The sequence below is a fragment of the Aythya ferina genome (genome assembly GCF_964211825.1).
Source record: "Aythya ferina genome assembly, chromosome: 2".
NCBI lineage: Eukaryota > Metazoa > Chordata > Aves > Anseriformes > Anatidae > Aythya > Aythya ferina.
The window spans coordinates 46,656,307-46,680,208 of NC_140297.1; the positions used below are offsets into that span (position 1 = coordinate 46,656,307).

Here is a 23,902-nt window from a genome sequence, read left to right on the forward strand (position 1 = left end):
GCGCTGGGCAATAGTAGTGCCAGGACACTGCTTAACCCAGCACCAGAAATCCCTCCAGGGCGTGCAGTAGCCCCGGGAGATGCTTGGGAAGCCTTTGCAGTTAGTGCAGGGTTTTCTTTGCTTTCCCAGTCTAGCCATTCGAAACCACTTTTCCCTAATCTCTGAGGAAAAAAAAAAGCAGGATGACTAGCAGGGTTTTGAAGCAGTTAGGACCAAGAAGTGTCCCTGGGGAGTTAGCAGGTTGGTTGGTTGGCTGCTGAGGGTAAGTGCCGTGTATATGCTGAGTGTTCCTGCTGTACGTGCATTATTGCAGTGCTGCCCGCAGCTATGGGACTGAGCACTGCAAGGGCAACATCACCAGGTGCTTCACCGAAATCAGGCTGGGTTGCTGCAGCTGGTCAGCATTACCCTGCCCAGGGAGCCACGGTGAGCTTTGCAGGCAGCAGTCTGTCTGTTCAGCGGGGCAGAGCCTCGGATGCACCTCACTGTCAGCAGCAGTGTGATGGGATCCTTATCCTTAGGTGACAGTGTCAGTTTTCAGGCCACAAGTGCATGTGCAAGTGTCTCTTGTGGTTTCTATGGTTAGCTATCAAGCCTCTGGTGACCCATACATTATTTCAAGGGGAACCTCCTTTCCGCAATGTAGCAGCGCTTAATGGGGACTTCCAAATGTGGAGGCAAACACATTCAGCTACGGATGGTGTTCCCCAGGAAACCTGTCCACAAGTCACAGAAAGCCCAAGCTCCCACCCGAAAGACGCACTAGGTTGGGTCAGTTGAGGTCTTGTCCAACTGAGCACTGAAAACCTCCATGGATGGAGACTGACATCTTGGCAACTGACCTCCTGGTGATTTTTTTGTTTCCCCTGATGGCCCTCTTGAAATCCCCAAGACACAAACTGTGCCTGCTGCCTCTCCTAGTGGTGTCTGTCTCTATAGAGAGGATGTACAGAAGCTCCATTGCCTTTGTGAGTCCCCTTCAAGCACATCTTGGCTGCTGCCACAACACCCTGAGCCTCCTTGTTTTGGAGGGTGCTCCTGAGCACCCAGACAAGCCCACACCCTCAGCCTCTCTCCACAGGCCCCTGACATCTTGGTATCCCTCTCCCACACCAGTTTCCCAACACCCCTCTCAAACTGGGGGGTCCAGCACTGGACACAACATCCCAGACAGAGCCACTGACCACATCAGGGCCCTGAGGGCACCACCCTGTGGTAGACAGTGCCCACCCTACCCACAGCCCAGGACCCCACTGCCAAGTTGGTGACGTCTTTTTTGTGTCAAATGATCTAGAAGCAGAAATACCTTAGAAAGAGAACTGGAAAACCTAGACTGACAGCTATTTTGTTGAAGTTAGAGCATATTCCTCTTCAGTCTAAAACATGTAGCTTCTTCCTCAGGACCACATTTTCAGAAATGTTGTCTTCTTGCAACCCTTTCTTGGGTTTTACTTCATGAAGCAATACTCTGCACACTTGAATTTTAGAGGCAAACTCCTCACTTTTTATCACTGGTTACTAATCACACAGTTTCCTCTGTGGCTGTCTTGTGGCTGAGAAGAAGGTGGCTGCAGATATGATGTCCTATGGGCAAGTTCCTACCTTAGCTCACCTCCACACCTCTCAAACCACACAATCTAAGGCTTGCTGCTCCTTTTCTGCAGAAACTAGCTGTGTGGCTGACAGCATGAGGATAGCAGCACTGCTACTCATTTGTGTGCAGTGGTCAAGGTCAAATCCATTGTACCATTCTTCTTGTCTTTTGAGTCATCAAGACTTCCTTCTTAAGAATCGCACCACAATTTGCGGTGTTTTAATGCAATTAGGGGCACATAGGCAGCCTGGCAATGCCATCAACGTTCAAGGTCTCCGGAGGGTCACAGCAGGCATTGATTTGCATCCCTTGGAATGTCATACACACCAAACCCTGCAGGATAATCTATCTTGCTTATTCATCATATTCATTTCTACTACATATCACCCTTGTAAACATAATATCCTGTAAGCCATCTTGATAAACACTGTGACTGATAAATGTTGAACTAATCTTCCAAGTTTCAGTGACTCACTGGCAATGACAACAGGGACACTTCTCTGGTTTTGTGCATAGTCCTCTACCTAATCAAGCCAAACTATGCTTTAAGGTTCAGCTGCAACTAGCATTTCATTTGGCTTGGTTCCCCGTGAAGGTATACAAGGTGTTATTTATCTTAGAATATAATACTCGTGGACCTTGCTCATATAGGGGATTTTTCAAACACTTCTCACCATTAGCTCAAGAACACTTGCTTCAATCTTTGTGTGCAACACTGTGAGAGTTGCTGTTAACCATGCACCTGATTGTTCTATTGTTTGAAGCATGACCTGGCATAGCCCAGCTGGAGGAGAATCTGGTCAACAGGATGCTTAGAAAAATAGACTTGTGTTTGACAATGAGGGAAAGGTGCAGGAAAGGCTCATTACAGCCAGTGCTTGAGAGCATAAGGATAACCCACCTTCTGGCCTTGTAAGCCAAGGTCTTATGGTTGGCCGCGATCTTCAGCCATCTTACAAGGTCTACCGACCGTGTTTGAGCTGCTCAGTCTTCAAACAGCTTGCTCATCAGTTTCTCTTCACTTTTATTTTGTGTGTGTGCTCTAAATTACCTGTAAATAGAAACTTCCAGTCATTGAGCTTTTTGAGTCCATCTCCAGAGGCATTTTGGATGACCATGCATGAACTACTTAGAAGAAAAATCTTAAAATCATAGAATCATAGAATGGTTTGGGTTGGAAGGGACCTTGAAGATCATCTATTTCCAACCCCCTGCCAAGGGCAAGGATGCCACCCACTAGATCAGGTTGCCCAGGGCCTCATTCAGCCTGGCCTTGAACACCTCCAGGGATGGGACACCATTTGGTTATACAGTGATTGCAGCCCTGGCCCTGTGCTGACAGGTACCACCAGCATACATGGGCCAAACCCTGCGTGCACAGAAGAGGGGAATTCCACCTCCAACATGCACCTTGCTTAGCAAGCTTTCCCTCCCACAGGTGTTGGAGCTAAAAACCTGGTTTCCATTCTGGGCATGAAGTATTTATGAAGTCTTAGTGTACTAACAGTCCTAGTTTATCTTCTTCTGCCTTAAAAGTATCACAAAAGTGAAACATTGACCAAGCTTTCTGCAGATGTACAAACATCTCCTAGACCTTGACATGCAACCATGACTCTGTAATAAGGAAATGGCAGTTTTGAACTAATATGCATTGAGCCAAAACCGAGGGACAAGGCACAAGTGGATGCACTGCAATGTGCAGTGGGTCCCTTGGCGATCTGTGGGCCAGAAATCTCCCTCACCACTAGAGTCTGGTCCTTCTCTGGCCATTTGCATGAGGGCAGCCACAGCTTACAGCTGGCTGGGAGTCAGTCATGCTTGCAAAGCGACACACCAGGGCAAACAAATCAGGCTCGCAGCCTTCGTTATTTCTCCATCACATGGGAATTCATATGCTTGGAAATATACAGCTCTTGGTTGTCACCTCTGCAGACAGATGAGGGAGGATAATTAATCCTTAATTTCCCTGTGCTCCTAGCGGTTGTCTTCAGCTCCAGCGGAGGATTCAGGCATGCAGGAGCCGTGGTTGCCCCAGGCTCGCTGCTGTTTCAGCTGTTGGCTGCAGCAACTCCCCTTCTTCTGCCCTGAGTCACTGCCAGACCCTATGTCAGGCAGAGTCTGGCCAATGTTTGCCTTTCTGCTTGTCCAACGCATGTGAATTAAACCAACTCAAACCCAACCATTGCCAGGTATCAGCCAGCCTAATCAAACACGACACACTTCCTCCTCTGTCTGTCCCCAGATGTGACAAGGCCCTGCTTCCCAAGCGGAGGGAGGTATCCTACTCATCCTAGCCCCGCTGGTACCCAAAAAGCCTTCTCCATGTTTATGGAGAAAAGGCACTGGGAGCACCCTGCTCCCTTTCTTGCCCATTCGTCTTTTTGGAGGGAAAGACTTCTGAGCACACCAGGGGGAAAAGCACCTCTCAGGACATGGGTGGCAGATGCGAGGAGTCAGGGCACTCTCTTGAAGCAGGGGACCTAGCGCAAGGGCACGGGGACTTTTTTGCTTTCTGATACAATGAAGGAAAAGGCACAAACCCATCTCCAGTGGCATCTCCACCGGCAAGTCTATTTTTACAATCCTGTTGGGCACGGAGCCAATCTGTCAGTTGCGACAAACCTCACAGGTTCCAATAATGAGGCTCACACAAACGTGTCCTTGGGTTTTCTGCACATGCCACAACCGTGACTCACCTTCTGCAGTTACAAGAAGACGTGGACAGCATGGCAAGCCCAGAGCAAACAAGTGGTATCACCAGCATGATGCATACATTTTTAGGCATCATTATGATTCTTTATTAGGATTGCAATAAAAAATTACCAAGGATGACAAGCATGTGCGGGCAAGGGAAAGAAGCCAACACCTTAGAAAGGATGATTCTTGACACATGTAATGTATTGACAGGCATACGTTGTCATCCTGACAACGAAGAGCAATCATCCACCCAAAATTTAGCACGAGTGGGGTACCAATGAACTATTTAATTACATTGCACAAATGGAAAACAGTATCATCCAGAGGTATAAAAAAATGTTGCTTGAGAAACTCCATTTCCACTTAGAGTAACTGTCAGCTTAAATGGGGAGGGAGGTGCGTCAAACATGGACACTCTTAATGAAAACAGCTGTCTGTTCATAGGTACTCTCCCAAAATTACAGTTTGACCTATAGAAACCAGGAGTGGCAATCAAAATATCAGTGCTGGTCAAGAAGTTAAAGGAAAAAGCAACCTTACAATGAGTAACATGTCAGGAATGGGAGAGCGGGAATTACAGACATCAGATGCAAATGGCAAGTTAACAGGTGTGTGTGATAGGGGAACCTGAAGGAATTCATGGAATGCTCCAACATCTTCCAGGCAATGGGAACCTGGGGCAAGCACGGGGCCTCTTCAAGAGGCAGCAAGGAAAATCATCACCAGCAGAGTAGAAATGTCTGCAGCATTCAGCACAAAATTCTGTTCGCTTTTCCATTTTGGGGTAGTTCATCTTATGGAAAAGTACCAATGCACAGGCACCTTCCATAGGCACCATGTTTACTTTCTACCTTCCGTCCCTGAATGGGGAAGGCTCCATCACCACAGGGTGTGAAGAGGAGGGGTGGCTGATAAGCCTCTGGCTCCGGTTTCCAGACGACTGACTCAGAACTGATCAGCTCTCTCCCAAGTAGTCGCTGTTCCCACACCTCCACCAGGCACCTGGGAACGGCTGCACCGGCTGAACACGGCAGATGCAATGTGCATGACTTTGCAAATTGGTGGAGAAGCGTGCAAGGGGGGTTAGCAAGTCTGTAGGTGCCTGGCTGGCTCCAGCGCTGAATTAGGAGAAAGTGCATGGGATGAGGATCAGATTAGGACCTGGCAGTGGTCCTAGTTGAGGTGTTATCCGGGCTGAAAATGGAGAAGGAGGAAAGACCCTCATGTTTCCTTCTTCTCCGCTGGGAGTGGCGCTGGTCGGGGCGCAGCAGTGTGCAGCAGAAAAAGGCCACAGAGCGTCATGGCGAGGCCAACCCACCACACAGGTGTCCATGTCTCCCCAAAGAGAAGCTTGCCCAGGATGGCCTGAAGAAAAAGAAAAAGACAAAGCTTTGCTGGGCTGAGCTGTCCCAAAGCCCTCTGTGCTGTCAGCTCCTCCCCAGGGCTGTGGGGACTTCAGCTGGGGGAGCCTGCCTAGGAAAAACACCACCACTAAAAAATAGCTGCTGATGATGCTGGAGACAACCTACTGCATCACCCAGCCTGGAAGTGCAGCCAGATGGTGGTCCCCAACCAGGATTTTGGTAGCTGCACACATACTTTGTTGCCTTGCCAGCACCTCTCAGGAACCAAGTCTCTACTCCAGTCCATAAAAACACAGCCCCTCTCATTGGAGAGTGTTTCGGACAAGGTTGTGAGCTGGCTGCAAAATGTTGGAGCACAGAAGTCAGATTGACAGCTTGTGAGACAGAAACGCAAGCAGAAAAAAACCTGTGGGTCAAAAATGTTCCTGCTGTCACTTAGAGACAGTGCATCCTCACACACAGTTAGGGTGGCTTTGGCTTGTCACCGGTGAGATTTCACTAAAGCAAAAGCAAAACAAAACAGTGCTCCCAGCCCAAAGTCTCATCAGCAATTAGAAAATTTCTTTACATGTTACAGCTGCTGCAAGGTATGGTTCTTGGCAGCAATGCTCTTCATCCTGCACCACCCTTGAAAATATTATAGCCTCTGTGTGAAGAACAGGTACGGCAGCTGAGGGCTGATATAATTTCACAGCGCCTCTGCAGGGATACTTACATCTCCCTTTGCAGCCAGCATCACCGTTCCCACATCACTGTGCTCCTCTAGGCTCCAGCACCTCAGGAAATGAATTTACTTACCGAAGAGATGAAGTTGGTGGCTGTTGTTGTCACAGAGGCAGTAGCCGAGGAGGAGGAGAGTCGCAGGGCTTTTGCAAAGACCGTCCACATGACTGCATTGCAGGCGCACACCAAGCCAATGCAGCCTACGCGAAGCAGCACAGGCAGCTGCAGGACAAAAGGGGAAAACCCGCTTATTTTTACTGACTGCTTATTCAGCCTCGCTACCTCATGGGCACTTTGGAGCAAAACCAAACGGCATGGGCTTGAAAATGAGTTACAGATGGTATCACATAGAGATGAATACATTAAGCCACAGAAGACAACAGAAGCAGGAAAACAGCTCTGGATGGAGTGTGTTTGAGGCGTCCTGCTGTGAATCCAGCCTCAGACTATAAACTGAGAAGAGCCGGGACAGCATATAGAGGCTGTCATACCAGCAGCCAAAGTCCAGAAAGCTCCTGACCTCGTGAGCTGGTTCACACACAATCCAGTGAAATGCCCTTCAGTCATCACCAGATGTATGGGAAAGGGTCAAATTCACCCCTGCAGAGAGGAACGCAGACGCTGCATGTGCCAGCACTGCGTATGGCCCAGGCTCTGTCCGCTGTGTTTTTGGGCTGAGTCCTGTGTGGGCCCAAACCACCTGCCCTCACTGCCTCCTGCTGACCTGCCTGCCTGCTGCAGTAAAGGCAGATCGTGGTCCTCTGGGAGGAAAATGAGAGCTAAGGGGCCTTGTGCCTTATTTTACATGCTCTCTGGAGAGCAGGTTTACCGAGAGCGCCAGCATTTAATAGGCATGAAGCCACCTCTGAACTCTAGTGCCCTCAGAGCCAACGAGGTTCTCATGAGAAAAAGGTCCCTAGGTGACCTGACAAGACATATAACAGCCTCAGTCTGGAAAAAGGGCACAGTTTTGCTTAAATAGCCTTTACCATCTTCCCTCTCCCCCACATCCGCAGTTCTTGCAGCTGTGGCCATCTCCGTAGCCCCTGGGTGTTGTGGCACGAGGGGAGGAAGCCAGAGGCAGAACAACTCCTGCCAACACTCAGGGAGCACACAGCGATGAGGAACAGCGAGGCTTTGCCTCAGCCCATAGCGATCATGCCTTCACGGCCCATCGCCTCTCTCGGTCAACAAGAGGCTGCGGTGGGATCAGCCTCGAGGCAGACGGAACTGGAGGTGTGAAGCCACCCACAAACATGGCTTGGGTGGCACCTGCCCCGCAGGAAGGGCTGCACTGTGCCCTCCCTGTGCCAGCCACCCTGGCCACCGGGGCCACCAGCCACCTTGTGCTCCTGCCCAGAAGAAGACATAATTAACCATGAGCCAGGGCAGGTCACAGGGCTTTCTGAAGCGAGTTCAACCTTAAAGGAAAAGGTCATGAAGGAAAACCCCGCTCGACCGCTAGCACAAGCTCTTCAAAGCTAACCCCACCCCACGGAGGTCATGTGTTTGGCCACCTTGGTGGCAAAGGCCTCCGACTTTATCAGGGCAACAGCAAACACTCCCGAACAATTCCCACCTGCAAAGCGCTTTGCGGCACGAGGCCCTTCGCCCCGACACGCCGCCGTCCTGTCAAACCCTGCCTAGAAGGATCACAGGGCCAGCCGTGCCCACACGCTACCCGTCCTTTGAGGAAGAAGCCTGCTGCCATGTTATGGTTCGCCACGGGATGGACTTTGCCTGATGACCTCTGTGGTGGCTCCTTATCCCTGGCCTCACGCTCTGCCTGGGTTGACAGGCGGCGCTACCTTGCACCTGTGTGTGTCCACGTATGCCTCTAGTGGGTTGGTAGATTTGGAAGACAGGAAGAAAATTCTCCATGTTCTACCTAAATTCAGTATATTCTGCTCTGGATCAGAAAGAGCCTACCGTGGTTGACTGTTAAGAAAAGGGGCCTTAGGATTGTTAGGACTGTTAGGAAAAATATCTCATTACTATCTCCAGCTACCCACCAGAGGGTGTAGAGAAGGTAGAGCCAAGCTCTTCTCCAGGGTTTGTTGTGATTTGACAAGGGGCAGATAGTCAAGGTTAGAAAAGGTGAAATGTTGATATAATATCGGGAAAAACAAAGGTGACCAAACACTGAAGCAGAGATTATGAGCTCTTTAACCCTGCAGGCATTCAAAACTTGACTGGAGAGGGCCATGAGCAACCAGTTAGCCCTAATGAGATTGGACAAGAGACCTCTGGAGGTCCTGCCTAACCTGAATTACTCTGTGAGTCTACCAGTGGTGGCACAAAGCTGGCTCCCACCATCACAGCAGCTTTGCTATCTTCACAAGCAACCCACAACCCATTGTTGAACTTCTGTCCCAGAGCCACAGATATCGGCTGCGGCATGCTCTGGAGGTGGCACAGGCCCAGAAGGAAGGTGTTGCAGAGAAGTCGAGTCCCTCCGCATCCCAGGCAGAGGAGTGGTCACTGCAGTGGCACACAGGTGTGGAGATGGGAACATCCCCGGGTGCTCCCCACAAGGAAGGACGGAGGTGTAATTCCTCCCCTGCCAAGGGCTCAGCAGAGCCAGCCCAGTGAGTCAAAGATTACTGTTCTGATTGCTTTTCTAAGATGAGATTAATTTCAGTGTACATTTCAGATAATCCAGAATCACTGATGAAATGGCAGAAGTAAATTTAGATGGAATTTGGCAGGGCAGAGGGGAAAGTAAAGAAAAGGTTTTGTTCAAGTGAAATGACCCCTTGTAGTCAGGTCGCTCTCAGGCTGGTCCACCACAACACATCCGTCTGACCTGGAAATCCATCCTTGTGCTGCTGTCAAGTATCCTGATACTCTACGTCAAAACACTAATATATTTTTTAACATTTGCTGCCACGTTCCGTACTGTATAAGCGATGGCTACTCGCTTGGTCTGTTTTCAGATTCCTGTATTCTTCCTCAAACACAGAACTTGAACCTTTGTTTGTCTGTGGCTGCTCTGCAGAAATGCCTTCGTAGCAAGTGCATAGGAGTCAAGCAAGCAGCAAGCCCTCTGAAATGTTTACATGTGGTCCTGTACGATTTAAGCTACTTGGAAAACTGCCATTTACCTGAAATTGTCAGTTTTACATCTGGACTGATTAATTTAGTTCATAATCATTGCCTAGAATGGACCTGAAAAGTAACTGGAGGAACCAATTTGTTCAGAAAAACAAAACAGCATGGTTGAATAGGAGCATGGTTGAGGTTGAAAGGGACCTCTGGAGCTCACCTTGTCCAAGCTCCCAGCTCAGGAAGGGTCAGCTAGAGCTGATGCCCAGGACCATGCTCAAAGGGCTTCTGAATCTCCAAGAGAAGACACCACAACCTCTTTGGGCAACCCGTACCAGTGCTCCCTCACCCACGCAGTGCTTCCTGGTGTTCAGAGGGAACCTCCTGTGTTCAGTTCATGCCCATTGCCTTTGGGCACCAGGCGCCACTGGAAAAAGCCTGGCTCCGTCCTCTCTGTACCCTCCCTTCAGGTGTTCACAGACATTGATGAGATCCCCCTGAGCCTCCTCTTCTTCAGACTGAACAGTCCCAGCTCCCTCTGCCTCTCCTCACAGAGAGGTGCTCCAGGCCCTTCACCAACTTCATGGCCCTTGTCTGGACCTCCTTCAGTAGCTCCGTGTCTCTCTTGTACTGGGGAGAGTCAGACAGCACAGTGCTGAGCAGAGGGGATCACCCCCCTTGACTTGCTGGCAACACTCCTCCTCATGGACACACTTTCTCATGCCACCTTCTAAAAAGATCAATAAATGGGCAGTATTTCTGTAAGTTTCAAAGGAGGAAAATACTCAGAAAATATGCTGTCAACATTTAAAGTAATTCCACGCTCTGCTTTTCTGTCAGTGCAGAGCAACATCTTCTGGGGAGGGATCAGAGAGAGTAACAGGATTTAAAATTTTTAATTTCCCTTCCCTATATCATTTTGATATATCAGAAAGGATCTACAGGATTGGTGAGTACAGAGGGTTTATTATTATTATTATTATTTTTAACCATCTCCAATAAACACACAAGTTGATTTTCTTTTATCCTGACACAGGGCTGGATTATTATAATATTTATTTATTTTTTTTCAGATATATTTTGTGTTCTGGGCACTCCTTTGAATTTCAAGTCCAAATGTACATTTGCCACATGAATACCAACCCCTGCTCTTTGCCTGGTCTTCTCAGTTTGTTTTCAGGATCCGCTCCTGCTGCCTACCTCAGCACCTCTCAAAACCCAGCACGTTTTGTGCATCTCCACCTTCGCCTTGCCTGTCCTAGAGCTCACCTCGTGCAGGCGAGGACACCGACCACTTTTTAAGGTGAAAGGCCAGCAGCCCGACCTGACCTTTCGCACAGTGGGGTTTGAGAAACCCCGCCGTGATTCAGCTCATCCCAAGTGAGCACATCGGATGAGCCAAGCTGCCTGCTCCACCTCCTCACAGCTCCTGCCACGAGCGGACAAGGCTGAACAGAGGAGGCTCCCCACTGCATTCCCACCCTATCAGCCTTGCTTCACTCCACTCGCTCTTCATTCCTACAGCCACCCTTCCCGCAGCTCTCCAGCCCCAGCCCCGCATTCCCCATCCAAGGAACGGGGCAGGGCAGCCCCAGCAAGCCCTGCCGGCAGGGAGGGGCCGAGCGGCGGCCATTTCGCCCTCCTTTTCCTTCCTTTTTTCCTTCCTTCCTTCCTTCCTGCTGCCTTACCCAGCCTCCGGCGCCCCTCAGGGGACGCGCCCCCAGCGCCAGCTTCGCCGCCGCCGCCGCCGCCGCCCCCAACAGCCCCGCGGCCGCTGCCGCCACTGCCGCCCGCATGGCGGCCCCGGGAGGAGCTGAGGGAAGGGAAAGGGAAGGGGAAGGGCTGGGCTCTGCGCTGCTCCGGGGCGCACGGAGGTGGTGTCTGCGAGGACACAGCGTGAGGAGCGGCTGGGGGAGCTGGGGGGGTTTGGTCTGGGGGAGAGGAGGCTCGGGGGAGGATTTATTGGTCTCCGCAGGTACCTGAAAGGAAGGGGTGGGGAGCTGGGGTCGGCATCTTCTGGCAGATAATCAGTGATAGGAGTGGAGGGAATGGCCTCAAGTTGCACCAGGGGAGGTTTAGGTTGGAAATGAGGAGACATTTCTTCTCAGAAAGAGCAGTCAGGCATTGGGACGGGTTGCCCAGGGAGGTGGTGGAGTCACTGTCCCTGGGGGTGTGCAAGGCAAGGTTGGACGTGGTGCTTGGGGACATGGCTTAGTGGGTGACAGTGGTAGGGACACAGCTGGACCAGATGATCTTGAAGGTCTTTTCTAACCCTAAATCAGTCAGAGGTCAATGCCCCAGGACAGGCAGTTGGGCTGAGGCAGGTTGGGTATTGCTGTTTTCTAGGGTTGCAGCAAATGCCCCCAGGGCACAGGTTTGTGGGCCTCACTCTGCTCTCCAGCAGATTACAAGCACTCTTAATTCTAACCTGCTGCTAGTTGTCTGCAGAGCAAACTCCTCAACGTACATTCAGCTTCTGACTTATATACTCCACGCCACCACTAAAGTGGGGGAAAAAAAAGCTGCAGCAGTAAGTGACCTTTAAGTTTTTAGATGAGCCCTTCCTTCAGTCAAATACCAAAGAAGCTTCCTAGGACATATAGGATGCTGTATGGCACACCTTTGCTGCCTTTTGCCCAATCAGTTGTGGGCACACGCAGCATTGTACAAAGTAGCCAAAACTGGGACTTACTGACTGTGAAAAATAGTAAAAACAAACATTTACTGTCACAATATACATCAGAGGTTTGTGTTCTGCTAATAAATTTGCTACAGTTCCCTATCTTAATTGTGATTAAGGCAATTTATACTGTATTCCTAAAATGTTTTGCATAGCTTCAGACTGTTTCTTAACATTTCTATCTTCTGTTTGATAAGAAAAGTGTTGCAAAACACTTTTATATAAGCACTGTAGGATATGATTTCAAAATCTGCTGGAATTATGCACTGGAGAAAAATAGTTTTTTGAAAGCATTTTAATTTCAAATAGAGAAAGAAGAATACAAAAGCCAAAATATATTTACAGTTTTATTTACAAATCCAGTATGGTCATATTTCTCCTTTATTGAACAGACTACATATAATTAGCATTTTGAAAACGAGTAAGTATTAACAGTTATTAAATTTGATAAGTTCATTTTAACTCACTACAAACATCCCTCCTTTAAGATAATAAAAAAATCAAAGAAATTATGCCTTTAAAAATTCAGCTCAGGTAGAAAAAGTAGCATTTCAGAAGATTTCAGCAGGGACCTGAATAAAAGCATGGAAGGAATAAGGAATCCTAGTATGTTTCCAGAGAGAAAGCTTTTCCCTGACAAAGTATAAAAAAACTCAGGACATATCTTGCAGCACCTATACAAAAATCACATTTTGAAGAGTTACAGAACCCCTTCAATAGGAAGGTATTAATATGTCGATGAAAGCTGCCCACTTACTTAAGTAAAGTTCTTCACTAAAAGTTGTTACTAGCAAAAAAAAAAAAAAAAAAAAAAAAAAATTGATTGTTCCGAGTACAGCAGACAACACTCAACAGCAACAGTGAAGTTTGACAACTGGCTTTTGCTTATGCTGTACACTTGAAACACAGAGCTTTGCAGGTTTGTGTGTGTCATTATAGCTGATCTATATGATATCTACATGTGAAATCTTTTAGTTTCTTTCAAGAAAGCATTTTCAACTCGTAGTTTCTCAGTCTCCTGTAAAACAGAAAAAAAGATATTTAGAATTTTTCATATTTGTAAGTAAATGATAACTATTTGTCCAAGCGTTTTGAACACTTGAGGAAATAAAAAGGTAATTCTTGTTTGGGGGACCGTGAAGAGGCAGACCGGCCATGACCTACACAGCTGTATAAGTTCAGAGGTGTCCATTACTCTGAAACAGAAGAGCAAGAATGTTTTGGAAAGTTTTGAACTTTGCTGTCCTCTACATCACATCATTACTCCATCTGTACTGTACTCTCTGAAACTTACCTCAGTAAGTTTAGCGTAATCTTTCTTCAGTTTCACAAGATACTGAATCTTCTGGTTTAGATTTTGATGACCAAGTAATTTCCCATTTTCCTCAGCAAGAGTGTTAACTTGCTTCCTCAGCAAGTCCATTTCCTGTAATTAGTAAATACATAGTGTACATCTTGCTTTAGACCCTCCTTCCCTTTTCGGACAAAATATCTTGTTTAAATCTGCTTAACATAGTAACGTTCAACTTTGTTGTAACATATGATGCAAGAGTTAGCTGTCCAGGCAACACATCTTTGTTGCATGTCTCCTCAGGTGCTACACTAGATGCCTCTTAAGGTCAAACGCATCATTTGATTTGTACTACAAACTTTAACAGAGTTCTGTACCCAGAGTTCCACTGGTGTTTCACCAGTGCACCAGTAAACATTACAAATATAACCAACTAATCTGTTACACAAAACATTTTCAGAGGCGGTCTGTGATTGCTAATTCAATTCTAATTCACAATATTATTGAATTAGCAACAGCTCTACATCTACTGAATAAGATTTTACCATAAAAGACAAAAATTACATATAACCTTTCCAATTCTGTCTCTCTCTTCATACGTTTCCTCCAGTTTTGATCTAATTTCTTCTTTTTCATGAAATGCTTTCAGCTCCAAAGCTCTAGTTCGTTCCATCTCCTGTGTCATTTCAAGACAAATATTCTCCCTGATTCTGAGAGCATTCTTGGTCTCTTCTAATCTGCCAATAAAAAAAGCATCACAAAATATTGAAAAACCAACATAAATGGCGTACAAGAGAAATACTATGTCAGCCTCAGACACAGAAGTAGACTTTTAAAGACATCCTTTTGACAGAATTTATTTTCCCTAGAACTCAGTGCGAGCAGAAGGAAGTCACATCTACTTCACAACTCTTGTGCTTAATACTGTTTTAAACAAGGCCATGTTTTGGAACTGACCTTTTTGGGAAGCGTGCTGTTTCTAATCCAGGATGAACAACACTCACGAAACAGAAAATAGAATCAGACTACAAGATAACTTAGTATTCACTTAAGGCATGTAAATTTGCCCAAGGAACTCTGTTGCAGTTCAAGTTTCCCCTGAACTGCTTGTTTGTATGTAGCTTTTCCCTAATGCCATTTTTGCTCAGAAACATTTCTGAACACCACAGAGATGTCCAAGTTCATCTGGCCTAATAACAAAATAAGGACTGCCCCTTTGAATAGGTGTCTTGTCTGCTGAAAATATTTTAATTCTATCAGTCTCACAGAATATTACAATCCTTATCAAACTCAGCAGCATGTCTACTGATATGAACAATTGTAGTTTTGCATTCAGCTATTGTATAAATTATAGTATTTCGTGTCATCAGTTTTGTTTCACCAAAGCCTGATGTTTAAGGCCAACTGTATGAAAATAGTATTCATTTACTATGTTTTTCAAAACATTTCCTCAATTACAAAAGGAATCTGTTTTTCCTCTCTATACGTTATTTGCTTGTATGAGACACTGTAACACTATCACAAAGCACGTTTCAAAGAGCAGACAAGTATGAAAAAGCAATGGATTGAATAGTAAAATAACCCCTGCTCAAGACTAGGGCTTCAGTAAAAATTAGTATGAATTACTTTTGAAATGACTGTGTTAATAAAAATAATCTTCATCCTAAAAGAAGTTATTAACATAGAAAGCACACTGTTAATTATTTGGGTTATTGCCATTTAAGAGATTCAGCCAGTATGAGTCCCTGAAGCAATACAGATTAGGCTAAGAATAACAGGAACAGCATCTTCAAACTAATTTAATTCTTTATTTTATTTCCTGACTACTATCCATCCTTGGTGTGGCTCATGAGTTTCTAGGACTCCTTACACGTCAGTGCAAATACAGTCTAGAAATATTTTCATAAGTAGTTTTCCCTATTAGAGTTGAAATTTAAAAAAATAATCAAACAGCATAAAAACAATTAAATGAAGTTTATAATTGAAAGTATTTACAATACTAGTAAAGAAGTGAACAGTATTTCAATTTCATTTGCAAAGGAATTAATGTGCTTAGAAATCATCACATATAGAAGTATTCAAAACCCTACAGCATAGATCATTTTGAACAATTCAAAATTAAGTCCCTTCTAATCAAAGGTTTTCCTATGGTTCCACCTATTTCAGAGTATTCCCTGATACATTGTTAACCTTTCAGAAAATGTAGTAACAGGTGCTACCACCACCTACTGATGAAAAGGAGTAAAAACTTGACATATTTTGTAGAAGTGTTAACATTTCTAAAATGTATCTTTTATAATTTCAGATCTTGGACTTCTATTCCTTAAATATAACATTTGGTATTGATGAGTTTAATACAAGTCTCCAGTTCAATAAGTAATATTAAACTTACTCTGCTTTCATTTTCAGCATCTCCTCCATTGCTTTATTCTGTAAAAGTTCAAAATATTAGTTACATTCATAATACTTAAAGCATGTGTATCTATTTAAAATGATTTGTTATTTACCTGATGCCAAGTATCTAATTCCAAAAACTATCAAAATCATCCTACCACCAAATAATTCACATCTCTAACATTCACTATAACTTCATCTCCTGGCTGTATGGACATATTTCCATTTCATGCTAGAACAAATGACCCACAGCAATGTCTGTGTTCATTCACACAGAGCAGAGCTCTAGCAGGAGGTTCCTCTGCCAGGGAGATCCATGTCAACCTCTACTGTGACATTAGCTTCCCTTTGGCAGAGCCTTGCTGTTAGCAAATGACACAATCTTCACTTTCCAACTTCAGTGAGATGAGTCAGATTTAGTGACCTGAATCTCCATTATCTTATTGTGCAATCTGACACTCAGTTTACTGGAGTTAGACCAAGATAGAAAACTTATGAGGCGAGTACCAGGGTCTGTATCTGTTAGAATTCACTAAAAATCAACATTTGTTTTACTGGCATGAAATAGAAGAAAACATGATGAGTAATATTTCACAACAGGGAAACAGCCACTACTACATTTAAAGGATAATGTACCTTGGCCTGTCGTTCTTCAGCAATCTCCTCCTCTTTCTCTCTGAGTTGCTGAACATCAGTATGTTTCTGATCACTGGGAAGTCCAAGAATGAGAAAAGATTTTCACAAACATAGGAAATCAGTTGAAAAAACTACCAGTTTAATTTCAGTAAGCTGTTATGTATGTAGCTGTCTTGATGCATGTTCAGACTCAGAATAATGATCATCATAAAACAATACTAGAAAGGTTTAAAACTTTTACATTCCAAAAACATCACATTTTCCTTGGGTAGAACATAGTGAAACCAGTGCTCTAACGAAAACAGAAATGTAGTAACTACGTAACTGAATATTTTGGACAATTTCATGATTAAGGTATATTTTTTATTACCTGATGGTGCTCACTTGCACAGAGATGTTTTCGATAAACTTCATAGGCAAAGAAAATTCAACTCCTAATTCAACTTAGCATATGGGTGTTGTAAGCTACTGTTTACTAAGTTGCCCCGTAAAGATGATTTGTCATTAAATAACTAGAGTTATTTGCTGTCAATTAATATTTCTTTTTTCAAGACTTAAAATAGTGGGATATTTAATCCTTTACAAGATTGGAAAGGAAACCAAGAAAAAAGACAAGACAGAATAAAAATAATTCTGTCCAAAATTAAATAGTACAGATTATAGCTCAAACCAAAGCTTATGAAATCTCCCATTGAGGTAAACAGCAGCATGCCATCTTTTCAGAGAAAGTTCATTCCTTACCCTCCAAAACATTGATGGAGAACAGGTTCCATTTAACTTTTTATAAAGTTACATTGACTCCATTTGGACATTTCATATCTTCAAAATTCATAACTCCACAAGTATTGTGGCAATATAAAATACACTGCAATGTCTACTTGTCTAATTATTTTAGATTCTGTTTCATATTTCCTTTACAAAACTTTGTTGCATTTAATAATATGTGATTTAAAGGCAATACAATTCACAACTCAGTAATGGATTTTCATAGAAAAGACTGGATCAATCTCTAATTACATGAGCAATACACAAGATTGTATTTCAAATAAAAATTGTACATTTAAGTTTATTGTACTTTATTGCTTCAACTTAAGACAGGTTTTTTATTTTATTTTACCTGTTCTTGCTTACTCTCTGAGCTTCTGTAAGCTGGCTCTGCAAATTCCTGTTGTTTTCCACTAATATCTGCATTTCCAAACGCAAGTTCTCCAATTCACTTAAGTGTTCCTAAGCAAGTGAGATTGGAAACAATTTATTTGAATACAAAACTGAAATTTCTGTTTTCACTTTTGGGTGAACATGTTTTTGAGTAAAAACAGGAGACAAAACTATTTGTCAAAAAAAAAAAAAAAAAGCACAAAAACCTGGCAAAGATCTGCATGACCCTTCCATTTACAGCTTCAGTACAGATTTGGTTTTGAAGAAGTTAGAACAGTTTCATTAGCAAAGATGTTACCATCTGACATTCATGAACAGGAAGTCACTCAGTCCTTGGGAAAAATGAGACATATGAATGTCTTAAGCAAGTTGTCTCTGTTTGTTACGTGGCTAGGCAAAGACAAGACCAAGAACTGCCTTCCTGCATTAATGGACATAGTAGGAAGCAGAGCTCATTAAAAATCTGAACTCTGTACTCGGTCTTCCTTTAACCTTACAAATTGCCTGTAGAGCTTAACTCTTAGTACCTTCAGCCGCAGAATTTCATCATTTTTAGCTCTTCGTTCTTCATTCAGTTCACGTACAAGGTGTTCCAGAGTTATTGCAGAAGCCCTCCGATCAGCTATTTCTTGCTCATGAGTTTCTAAAATTTTTGCCAAATTCACATCAAAATTTGGGGGAGTTTTTGGACACTGGCAAGTTAAAAAGCAAAACAGAAAAAAAGTCCAAAACTATTAGTAAAGAACTGTTTCTCTTATGTATTGGTTATGTGCTTTAATAACTAATTGGATACATATGTTAATAAATTTCTAACACAAAAATCATCAATAATATATTAAAGTTACAAACAAGGTATGTAGGATTTGATTATTCTTAGACATGCAGTCATTTCTGCTTCCAGTCTGAAGCCATGCCATAAACTTTATTAGTCTTTTTCAATGAACTCTAATGATTATTATCAGGAAATTGTTTCCTCTTAAGAATGTCATCATACCTGGGGAAATGTTACTGAAGATGAGTCCACAAAAAAGCAATCTATTTGCTTCATTTTTAATTCATATTCATTCTTCTTCTTCTCCAGTTCTTCTGTCATTCTGTCCAACTATTAGAAATCCCAAGAATTAAATTAGATCATTAACACTCACAAAAAATAAAGCAGCCATCTCTGTTTTGAGCAAGCCAAGTACACAAGTGACTTTAGATTACCTTTGACTTCACCTTCATAGTTGTTTTATATATTTACCTAATAAATGTTAATCATTCAACAGTTGCATATAAGCATTTTTTAAAGCATACATACATTATATATTGTATGTAGCTAACCTGAATTTTCTTTGTAAAAGCTACTTGTCAAAATATGACTTGTTACAAAGATTTTATGCATATAGATTTAAACAATTTCCTCAAAAAGGATATGTCAACATGACGAAAGGATTATTCTTTTCAAAAAGACATATCCCTACTAGCATGTTTGCCAACACAAATATATATTAATTAGCACTATGACAGTTATAGCAATTGGAGTTGAAGTTTGCATAAAGGCTTAATGTAGCTTTTTGGTCTGCAAAGGCTCCAAATCACTCTGTCTGCATCATGTAAAGAGCTCAATTATCTCCATTACATAATGGTAATGTTTGTGGGTAAGTGTTAAGCAGAGAAGAAAGTAACCCCATAGGTTACATTGCTTATAATCTCAGGTTACTCTGTCATTATATGCACAGGTAATTTTACTCTACAAAAATATTTTACTGTGAAGGCAATCTCAAGATACCATTACCAAAATATTCCAAAATACTTAGAAGTTACCTAGGCTTTTTTCAAAAGCTTGTGAACTTTTATTTTACAGGAAGAATCATTGCTCTTCAGGAGTACTGTGCACAAGATACTTTAAAACTTTACAAAGTAAAATGTTTTCCAGAAGCTATTATTAACCACAACTCCCTCCCACAGAGCTAATTATTGGAAGAATTTCCTTGTTTTACCTGTTCCCTGAGTTCCTGGATTAAAGCTTCTTTCTTTGTTATGTCTTGCTGTGCACACTGAAGCAATGCATCATGTTTCTTAGAGGCCTCTGTCAGTCTTATCAGCTGATCAGTGGTATGCTGCAAGTCTTCACACAGAAGGTCTCTCTATTTTAAGTCAGTGGATGAGTAAAAAGACAATTACTACTCTAAAGCAGATGTTTTATCCACCCTAGCAGCAGTGACAACAGCTACAAGCACCTCTCTTTTCCCTCCACTTTTTCTTTGTGAATTGTAGCAAGCATTCATCTACAAATTTCTTATTTTGGCAAGTTTTCTATGCCCATTGTTTGGGCTGCACAAAAAAAATATGAGAACTTGCTTACAATATAGTTGCAGTGAGATACTTGTGGGAGATGTTTAGAATTGACAACTGTTTTTAAGTTTAATATAAACATAAAAATGAGATACAATTCTGTAAATAAGGAACCAGAAAAGAATGTATAGATTTTAATCTATACCGAATCAATGATTACAGCCCTTTTGATATACTGCTATTGTGCAGATACCTCTCAATTCATTCTAGGATCTAGACTCCCATCCCTGATCTGGTAGGGCATCATACTTCCACCAAATGCGCTAACCTGGAAGGAGAAGCAATACCTAGTATTTTAAATACTACCCTGGGCTAGATTTGATAGGATCATGATGTCCACCAAGAAAGCATGAAGGAGTATTTTATGTACAAAGTCAAAGAAGGGGAAACTGCTTTTATCAGTAGATAGATACTACACCATTAACCTTGAGTGTAAGGAATTATTACCTGCATGTTAAAAAAAAAAAAACAAACAAAACAGAAAGCTATTCATTTGGCCAGCAACTTGGGTTTGGATGTCAACGTCAAAGTTAGGTATGAGAGTTAGTGAAGATAATCTGTTTATTAACCTTAGCAGAAATGTATTTAAGAATGGCTTTTGGGAAGGAAATGCTGGAAGACTTCATGGGTGCTATATGATTGGACATAACATATGGGACTGATTATCTTGTAGAATCTGAAATTACTTTTAAGGACAGGCTGTTGGCGTTGCCTGAAGGACATGTTTACCAAAAATAACAGGGAGGGGGGTTAACAGGAAAGACCAAATTAAAAAAGAAAAAGTACAATTTTAAAAGGCAAAGATGTACTTGAAGCAAGCATGCTTTCTAAATCTGTTTCCAGCAGGTGGAGCTTTTGGTTAAAATTATGAGTAAAGAAAAGAAGCTATTGCATATCATAGCAGTGGTGGAAGCGAGTGTTAAATATACATTCTTCTACCTACTTTAATTTCTCAGCTGCATCATCTAATATTGCCATTAAATTCAGCTGATGACTCCTCAGCAGCCTTGAAAAAATTAAACCAGGCTTTTAGCATAGGTTTTTAATGAAGTAGCTTATAAAATATTTATGTTGAGTAATGTGATAATTTAACAGAATTTGTCAGGTATCTCATTAAAAATTCCTTTAAGAGCAGCCTGGCCAGCTTTAGCTTGAATTAAAATGAGGTTAAGTTTTACACAAGTATTTTAAGCAAAAAACACATCCAATTAATCTGTTAAATAATCATAATACACCACCATAAATGTTTTTACCTCAATATTGTCTGCTATTTCTTTTCTCTCCAAGGCCTCCCTCAGTTCTTCAATCTTCTTCTCCTGATCCTCTATGATTCCTTTGCTTTCTTCTTTTGCAGCCAGAACAAAATTATACTTGCACTAAGATTAAATAAATTTAGAACATTTTAGGAAAAAATGTTATCAAAATACTTTAGCAAATATAAATAAATGCGTATCACACATCTTACATTAACAACTACAAAACAATGTTTAAAAATCTCATCTGTGTCAACGACTTGTGCCATATCATACTTGTTAAATTGTACAAGACATTTTTAATAATGAATAGTCAGAACAATAGAAAAGAACATACATATTAACCATCAAAATCATTATTGATAAAAACAGGTAATACACAGAAATTGTTCTCGTGAACATTTTCTCCGTAGGACCTATAGTTCATACACGTATAGATGGAATCTAAAGCATTCCATGGGTTCTCTGAGTTTGCAATCCAAACATTTTAATAAAGATGAATCGTATTTATTAAGTCATGTAAACAGCTTTAATTCTTCATATATGTTTACAGATGTAGAACATGGTTATCTCAGCTACAAAAAACCTCACTCATAAATGAATTTATGGTTCTACTTCAGTTGTTCATGTCTTAAATTGCCAATTTCTGAGAAAATCTAAATGTGACTGTCAGCTGAGAGCAGTTTACAGGATGTGAATAGGTCCCTTTAGAGACACTGCTCTTTACCCACCACGTGGAAAGAGTTCAGTTTTCAAGACAGCCTCAGGCATAAAATGTTCAGAAGATTTCAACATGTCAAAACAAAGAAGTTTCCTTCTAAAACACTACAGCAAGTTATGCTGTTTGAGACCCATGATAAGACATGTCATTGCCTTCCATTTCTGAAAAATGACACCATGTCCTTCAAAATGACAGAACATACATTTATATCCTCCAGCTCTCTTGTTAGGCCATCTATGGACTCGGTTTTATGATTAATTGAAGACCTTAGCTCCTGGATCTGTCTCATCAAGTCAGTTACAACTTCCTGCAACATAAAAAAGTTAATTCCTTTTTTTTTTAAAAAAAAAAAAATTAACATAAAATACATGCATAAAATACATAAAATATATGTATAAAATAAGACAGACAGTTTTTTAGTATTAGACTTTCTTTGGTATATTATTTGTCAATCTGAAATTTCAAACACATTTGAAAATTAGGTCCCAATATGCACATTTAAATGAGTAACAGGGAAATTTGTTGTTAAATTATTACCTTTTGTTCTAAGCACTTATATAAAGACTTAAGCTGCCATGTTCATTATAGGAGAAGACTAGCCCTCAGATTTAGTCTCAGGCTGTCCTGAGTTTCTAACAGAATAGAAGTACTATAGTTTAAGGTTAACGTGTTTGCAAAGGAAAAAGGCACACAAGAAACATGACAGCACTGAGACAGTACCAGATTCTACTGACCTTACACATTGATTTTTTATTTTTAGCATGGAAAATCCATAATTTATCAATGCATCATTCTGGATAATAAAAGCATTATGTGATTTTTTATACCCATCTTACATACAGCATAAAAAAATGCTTGTGCTATGGGAACTTCTCCTATATAAGCTTTCAAAATGGTGGAGCAATCTTTTCATGTAGGAGTGTTTTGATTTTATTAATAAGATAGTCACATTCTTACATTACCTTCCTTACTTTTTCTATTAGCTCATTACTAGATGAGACTAGAAAGCCCTATTATTAACCAGGGGTATTATACGTTATTTCTGCATGGAATGTTTTGTTCAGCAGACAGCTGAAACCGACTGGAAAAGGTTCTTCAGCGAGAGGGTGGTCAGGCTTTGGAACAGGCTCCCCAGGAAGCGATCACAGCACTGAGCCTGCCAGATTTCAAGAATCATTTGGACAACACCCTCAGACACGTGGTCTGATTTTTTGGATTGTCCTTAGGGGACCAAGGAATTGGACTCTATGATCCCTGTGGGTCCCTTCCAACTTGGATATTCTATGATTTGCTCTGTTTTCCTTCAGTTATCTTGTTTTCTCTGAATGCAAACCAGTTTCCTATCATCCTGCAAACTCCACGCCAGTAAATGGCAGCATTGATATCATGTAGACATGCAGCCAGAATGGTCTAGAATCACAGAATTACTAAGTATCATAGAAAGTCTCTGTGCTTTCAACTCCACCACAGAGCATAGTTACCTGCAGAACTGGGTATCAGTAACAGAAATAAGCTCAAACCTTATCTGCATCATTTGTCTTCTTCAGAGAAGCAATAATCTCTTCAGCAGCAGCCAGCTCCTGTTCCAATTTCTGCACTTTTTCTTCCTGAAAGAAATAATTACGAAGGAGAGATTTAATTACTTTTGAAATATACTTTGTATAAGCTCAAAGCTTTTAAAAAAGTGGAATTAACTAAGTTGTTTACCATAAAAATTAAGCAGTAGCTTAGCAAAACAGTCAGACTTGCTGGTAATCTACAGAACAGTCAGTTCACCAAAAAACTGCTATAAATGTACACAGATATCTATGAGCATGACTTAGCCATTCAGTTCTGCTGTTGTACCTGCTGCTCAGACCGTGTCACCATGTCAGAAGATGGTGTCTCCACCTGTGTTTTTTCAAGTACTTTCAGGAGCTCCCTGGAGAAGGGAAAAAAAGTATTTCTGGTGAGAAATACGATCAGAACATAAGAGATTTTACAAGAATCAAGTCATGTAAGTTCATTCT

General features: G+C 42.2%; 2 protein-coding genes across 2 annotated transcripts in view; both read right to left on the bottom strand.

Annotated features, from left to right (window-relative positions):
- Positions 1–4,348: 4,348 nt before the first annotated feature.
- TMEM42 (transmembrane protein 42) lies at positions 4,349–11,254 on the bottom strand. The gene is made up of 3 exons (XM_084509473.1): positions 11,112–11,254; positions 6,454–6,600; positions 4,349–5,656 (listed from the first exon to the last, which is right to left on the bottom strand). Exons 1-3 carry the CDS (start codon positions 11,217–11,219, stop codon positions 5,513–5,515), a joined length of 399 nt encoding a protein of 132 aa, XP_084365599.1. The 5' UTR covers positions 11,220–11,254; the 3' UTR covers positions 4,349–5,512.
- Positions 11,255–12,437: 1,183 nt separating this feature from the next.
- Positions 12,438–23,902, bottom strand: part of KIF15 (kinesin family member 15) — a 35,335-nt gene continuing 23,870 nt past the window's right edge. Inside the window, exons 23-35 of the mRNA XM_084509471.1 lie at positions 23,739–23,814; positions 23,414–23,500; positions 22,096–22,200; positions 21,173–21,295; positions 19,565–19,711; positions 18,577–18,684; positions 18,110–18,274; positions 17,542–17,651; positions 16,425–16,497; positions 15,787–15,824; positions 13,966–14,131; positions 13,398–13,529; positions 12,438–13,121 (exon numbers count right to left, since the gene is read on the bottom strand). Coding sequence (XP_084365597.1) covers positions 13,059–13,121; positions 13,398–13,529; positions 13,966–14,131; positions 15,787–15,824; positions 16,425–16,497; positions 17,542–17,651; positions 18,110–18,274; positions 18,577–18,684; positions 19,565–19,711; positions 21,173–21,295; positions 22,096–22,200; positions 23,414–23,500; positions 23,739–23,814 — 1,393 coding nt within the window. The 3' untranslated portion in view covers positions 12,438–13,058. The remainder of the gene's footprint in view (positions 13,122–13,397; positions 13,530–13,965; positions 14,132–15,786; positions 15,825–16,424; positions 16,498–17,541; positions 17,652–18,109; positions 18,275–18,576; positions 18,685–19,564; positions 19,712–21,172; positions 21,296–22,095; positions 22,201–23,413; positions 23,501–23,738; positions 23,815–23,902) is intronic.